The sequence below is a fragment of the Castanea sativa genome, chromosome 9 (genome assembly GCF_040712315.1).
Source record: "Castanea sativa cultivar Marrone di Chiusa Pesio chromosome 9, ASM4071231v1".
Lineage (NCBI taxonomy): Eukaryota > Viridiplantae > Streptophyta > Magnoliopsida > Fagales > Fagaceae > Castanea > Castanea sativa.
Window position 1 is genome coordinate 25,497,384 of NC_134021.1, and position 6,010 is coordinate 25,503,393.

The window sequence follows — 6,010 nt, forward strand, 5'->3', positions numbered from 1 at the left end:
AGAACATCATGGATTGGGTTAGATTGGATTGGATTGAAAAGATTTTCATCAAGTTGGTCGGTTTGATGAATACTCATTCCCTTCATCATTTACATTGTCTTGTTCTTTATCATTAGCCAAAACATCAATTAGTATCAAGAATTGGTTGAGAGGTAGGTCTTATTCAAATAGGAAAATTTTCACTTCTGCTTTTGAATCATAGAAAAGAAAACTTAGTAAATGCTCTAAATAGATAATACTTCGACGCACTAAGATAATCAAAGATTTTGTGCCAATCAGGCAAAGTGCAATTTTTATACGTGTTCAATTAATAGCCCAAAATTTGACCTTTTTTCTCTTTTGACAAGTGAAAAGGTTCGACAAATTTATCATATATAAATGGGAAGATAGAACCACAAATACCAATACCACGTTAAATATTAGCAAAATGGCAAACACAAAAGTCATCAGAATGTAAATTACGGTTAATAAAGCTATGATCGTTTTAAATAAACCAGATTCCCAAAAACTCAGATATTATCTTTTCGATCTACTACGTTGCGCTACATAGCCAATCAAGACATACCTCCCACTAATACAAGATTGCGTAACAGCTTGTGCCATGAACTAAAGAGGGGAAAACCAGAATGAGCCTTCACACTCCTGACTTACGCAATTCAGCAGCACCATGAGCAAAGTGACATCTTTCTCCAAAGGTGCAAGATCCCTTGGTAAAATTTTCGCACAGCTTAGTCTTATAGTTGCTTCCCGGCGGAGCCGCAGCCCCAGGCATCATTCCATGGGATTTTGGGGGACCAGATAATGAAACAGTCTCGATTAGCTGTCTTACCATGGCACTTGCTTCCTTAATCTGTTCAAAAGTCCCCTCAAGTTCAATGTTCCTGAGATTGGGATCAGACTCATGATCTCGAATTGAAAGCTTGGCTCCTGTCTGGCGACAAATCTGCTTGGAGTTCACCCCACCCTTACCAATGATGGCTCCAGCAAGAGATGCATCAACACTGATTTTGGCAGTGGCTGAAGCACCAAAGCTAGAGGCTGGGACTGGAGGGTGTGGCTCCGCTCGAGCACCCATACGGCCTGGCATGGGTGGTCCCATGGCACGTGGATCTTCATGGGATGGAGCAATAGGCTTACCTAGTTCCCACTCATTATGAGCAAAATGGCATTTGTCACCAAATTTGCAGCCTTCAGCAGTATTATATTTGTTGCACAAGCGAGTTTTAACTGCAGGTGTAGAGCCATTTGGGATGGCTGGGGGAGGACCTGACATGTTTCTAGTAGCCGCAGGAACAGCAGGGGCTAGATTCATCATCTGTGCTACAGCATTATAGCCACCAGGAACATAGTGCAGGAAGTGACAGCTTTCACCAAAGGGACATCCAGCAGTGCTGCAATCAAAAGCACATGTCAGATCACTCTAAACAATTGATAACAAAATACTGCATCTGAAGCATTATAAAGGCCAAGGACATCACTATAACAAGCAAGATTGCCACATCCAAATGAATTCTTGGATACTGAATTAAATGGAAGCCAACAATTAAAACTCAGCTAGAAGCTCAAAAACAAAAACTTAGATACCGCTTATTGCTAAAAACTGAAAATATTATAGCAAAATAATTTTTAAATGTGTGAATAATGCTGTGGGACCCAGTTTTAATGAAAAATTTGCTGAAATCCGTACTTGCAGGTCCCGTGAACAGTGCACAGGACCCACACAAAAAATGCCAGACGCAATTTTTTTTCCTTTTCAGTGCAATCCAAACAGAGGCTTTATTAGACATCAGACTAAATTGTTGGAATTAATTGCTCCACATGAAGTTGAATGGAATGGATCTAAGAGGATTCAACTGCCAACACCATAAAGTAGAAACTAAAGGGTTACTTAAACATTTTCCTTCCATGTACAATTGCCCTATTGATTAACTTCTTTACTGTAAGATATAGCACAGCTAAAACCACAAGCTATTGCCTTCCTAGGCATCTAGGACAGGTAGAGAGAGAGAGAGAGAAGGCAATTGGGCAAGAATAAAGTGATATCAATATGTGTGTGTGAACAATAACCAGCCTTAAAGACCAAATCAGAACTTTCTTGGAAGCCAAAAGGGTTTGAAATTCAGTAAACCACAGAACAATCTATTCCCTATTTTAATACAAAGTAATACTAAGTTTCACCATTCTAATCCTTTTTAATTCTACCCCCTTCCTACATCATAATCCTCTGTCTTATTCTAAGGAATCAATTCCTTATCATTGTGTTTTGTATGTGTTTCTGAGAATCGCCAACAAAAAGAAACCAACAAAATAAAATATATTGGCTCTAATAATTATTCATATATAGTGACAATAAACCTAAGCAACAATGCAAAAAGAAAAAAAAAAAAGGGCTTATATAATGCAAGAATCAACCTACAAAACATTATCAGCAATTCATATAAGATAAAAGCTTCTAACGAAACAGCAGACAATGACACAATAATGAAATTCACAAAGATAGTTTTGCAGTATAAAGTTGATCTCCCAGCTATTTAAAAACTTTTTTTTGGCAATTTTTTAATACTAATTTATTTGACTTAATTTCCTCAGTTTTTATTAATTAAAAATGGCTATTCTACATGCATTTATACGAGGAGAAAATAAGGCAGTCTACCACTCAAAAACAAGTTAAAACATATAAAGAAAAGGACATAGAACTCACACTGAAAAGAACGACAAGTATACAAAGGCTACTGACAAGGACTCATTAGGAGAAATTCGCAAACACCCCTTTTTCTTTTTCCTTTTCTCTTCTCATGTAAGTAAAGAAAAAAAAAATCTTCATAAAAATTATTTGTCTTGCTATTTATGCATGGAGTGCAATTTATCAGATTTCAACATAATAACATATACATCTTACCGAGAGAATGGTGGGTTCAATTGCTGTAACAATTCACTAAAAGATGGAGAAATTACCATTACATTATATCTTACTGGCTTGGTGGGGAAGTGCTTAAGACTTCAATTTAGCTATAAGGTACAGTATAAATCATTAAATGTGGGGGAAAAGATAAATCTCAATGTAACATCTTTAGTACACCAACTTTTTTCAGGAAAATGGTTATCTTTGGTACTTCTTTAATAAAACCACTATTCTGTTACATGGCATTTTCATTAGACCAAAGCACAGCATGTACCTGTATAAAAGCTATGAATCCCCAGTTCATTAGTGCAGTTTCAAATTATTATCTCACACAATTGTAAATTTTATAATAATTTACAAACATTAGAAAAAGATAAGACAGCTCAAATTTTTATTTAGATGAGAAAAAGATTTGAACCTGAAAAACTTGGTGCATGGCTTCGATTTGCTTCCTACACCAGATAAGGAGTCCATTTCTGTTGCAAAAAATTAGTTACATTTTCTTGGTTAATTCCTCTGGATTCTTAATGTAATTACTCTGACTATCAGAAACTCATTAAAATCTTAATTTCGTAAAATTTCACTCACAAAAGGGGTAAAAGTTTCTTTTCTACAAAAATAAAAGTCCAAATAGTCTATAAGAACACGTTGTTTAGGTTACCTACATGTAATCAATAGGTATATATTTTAATGAGTTGGTTCTTCTGTTTCCAAAGTGAAAAAGGGCAATTTTAATTTTTAACTCTACAATGCCTTAATAAAGAGAGAGTGCTAGTGCGTTAAAGTTTAGGGAAACCTAAATATTATTATCAACTTTCCACCTCATTCCCAAACCATCCCATAATTAAGAAATACCAGTGAATATAAAAAAGCTATTTCAAAATATTAAGTGAGGAGGGATTTGAACCCCGGAAAGCTCTGTTGGAACTTGGAAACACCAGAAAGTGCGAGTTGGCTACAAGAATCTTGGCAATCACGTGTTTTTGATATTGCAGCAAAGCATTTAAGGAATTGCCCAAAAATAAAACCAAAGAAGGAATGCCTAAATTTTTGCCAGTTTAATCTTTTGCAAAAGAATACACTTTTTTCTTCTTCTTCTTTTCTTTTTTTTTTCCAAGGAGTAGGAGCCAGGTGACAATTTCTCCTGTAATCGATTAAGTAGTTCATAGGAACATCTTCTCACATACATTTTTAACAGCTTCTTCAGTTTTCCAACCCTTATTTTCAAAAACCATTTTAATGAGTTTTAATCAGAGTCTGCTGTAAACACTATTAACATATATTAAAAAACACTCCAGGCTATTCCAAAAAAAGAGAACCCTTCAGGCCCTAGTGCTAGTACACAATTAAAATCACAAACTTTTAGCATTAATTGCCCCCATATGCAAAAACAGATTGATTACGTACTGTTTTTTTAAATTAAAAGCCCCCACAAATAATTTATTAACTAGCGCTGCACATACACGTATCTAAGCTAAGTAACCCAATTTTTACAAAAGAAATAAATTTATAAAAAAAAAAACTTAAAAAAAAAAATTAGAACTTTAACGGAACAAGAAGAAAGCAAGAACAGCCCAGCGCAGTAAAAACAAAGAAAAACTAAGCCCTAAAAGAAGTTCATAACAGTACTAAAACACCACAGTTTTCCGCTACTTTCTCAGCAACCAAGCAGAGCAACACAGCATTGGAACATGTCAAAATTGCAAAAGCGAGCGAGCGAGCGAGAGAGAGAGAGAGAAAGTACGAACCTTGCTTGGACTTCTTGAAGCCGCCATTAGCGTTGAAAGCAGCTTCAGGCCTTCCTCTTTTGCGAGTATCCATTGGTGATATTATCTCACAGATCCAGATCCAAGCACAGCCACAGATATAATTTGTTTTTTCAGGGATACAAAATAGAAACCCTAAAAAGAATAAGGCTAATAAAGAATGAGAAAGAAGTAAAAAAAAAAAAAAAAAGAACCCCTAGAAGAGGAAGAAAAAAAAAATGGAAACGGTAAAACCCTAGAGGAAGAAGAAAAACCCTAAAAAAATAGGGAAACCCTAGAGTAGAGTAGACGAGGGTTTTTGTGGAGGAGAAGAAGCTCAAAGGGGGGGTCACCCGTGGCCGTGAGGTTCCTAAAAGGAAAGAGAGAGCGAATAAAGGTCGAGATGAGGGATTTTTATATTAATACTATTTTATTTATTAATTGTGAAAATTAATTATTATTATATAATTATTAATTTATTTTACATTATTACTCCTACTGGGAGTTGGAGTAATTATAGGCGGTAAATTATTGGGGCTTTATTTATAAAATGTTAGGGTTACCGAACTGAGACAGTGAGAGACTGTGATTAATTGTAGTAAGTTTTTTTATATAAAAAAAAAGCTTTGGGTTGGATTAGAATCTAAAACTAAAAAATATATATATATATATATTATTATTATTATTATTATTATTATAAATTAAGGCTTGTGTTTAGAATAAGACTTCAAGTCCCGTGCGCTTGGGTTGGGTCGGGGTCTCCATCACATGAGCAGAGCTAAAATCTTGAAGGGCTGATCAAAAAATAAATAAATAAATCATGGAGGGCTTTCATTTTTATTTTTAAATAGTATTATGCTCGTGCAATGCACGGCTTAATCAAGAATTATATATAAACTAAATAAAATAAAAAAACTTTTTTGAATTTAAGTAAAATTAAATAATAAAATAGATAGAACAGTTAATCAGCAAATTTATTAATAATTGATTCTCAAACTATGAGGTAGATAAAACTTTAAAAAATTAGGTTAAACAAAATACAACAAATACACAAAACCTATTCAATTTGATGAAAAAAATTAGAGTAAACAAATATATAAAAAATTAACATAAACAAATACATATCTCTAAGGTTGTAGTTAGAAGAAGAGAAGAATAGAAGAAAAAAAATTATATAGTAGGTATTTATTATGAATTATTTAATATATATACACTCTACATTGAAAAAGTTAATATGAACAAAAAGATGGTTTTCATTTTTTATTTTGGAAAAGTTTGAATTAATTTTTTAGATTTATCTAGGCATGTGCATTCAATTCATCAATCATAGTTTCATAAAAATAAATTTTAAAAAAAAAAATCA

The 6,010-nt window shown here is 33.7% G+C and overlaps 1 protein-coding gene across 1 annotated transcript; it reads right to left on the reverse strand.

Moving 5' to 3' along the window:
* Nucleotides 1–387: 387 nt before the first annotated feature.
* On the reverse strand, nucleotides 388–5,052 carry LOC142610357 (zinc finger CCCH domain-containing protein 31-like). Its single transcript, XM_075782160.1, has 3 exons — nucleotides 4,651–5,052; nucleotides 3,321–3,378; nucleotides 388–1,391 (listed from the first exon to the last, which is right to left on the reverse strand). The coding sequence occupies exons 1-3, from the start codon at nucleotides 4,721–4,723 to the stop codon at nucleotides 635–637; spliced, it is 888 nt and encodes a 295-aa protein (XP_075638275.1). The 5' UTR covers nucleotides 4,724–5,052; the 3' UTR covers nucleotides 388–634.
* Nucleotides 5,053–6,010: the final 958 nt, after the last annotated feature.

Coding starts and splice junctions, on each gene's coding strand:
- LOC142610357 (XM_075782160.1), bottom strand. CDS start 4,723: ATGGATACTCGCAAAAGAGGAAGGCCTGAAGCTGCTTTCAACGCTAAT. Junction 3,379..4,650: donor CTTCAAGAAGTCCAAGCAAG/GTTCGTACTTTC, acceptor TTTTTGCAACAG/AAATGGACTCCTTATCTGGT. Junction 1,392..3,320: donor CCATGCACCAAGTTTTTCAG/GTTCAAATCTTT, acceptor TTTTGATTGCAG/CACTGCTGGATGTCCCTTTG.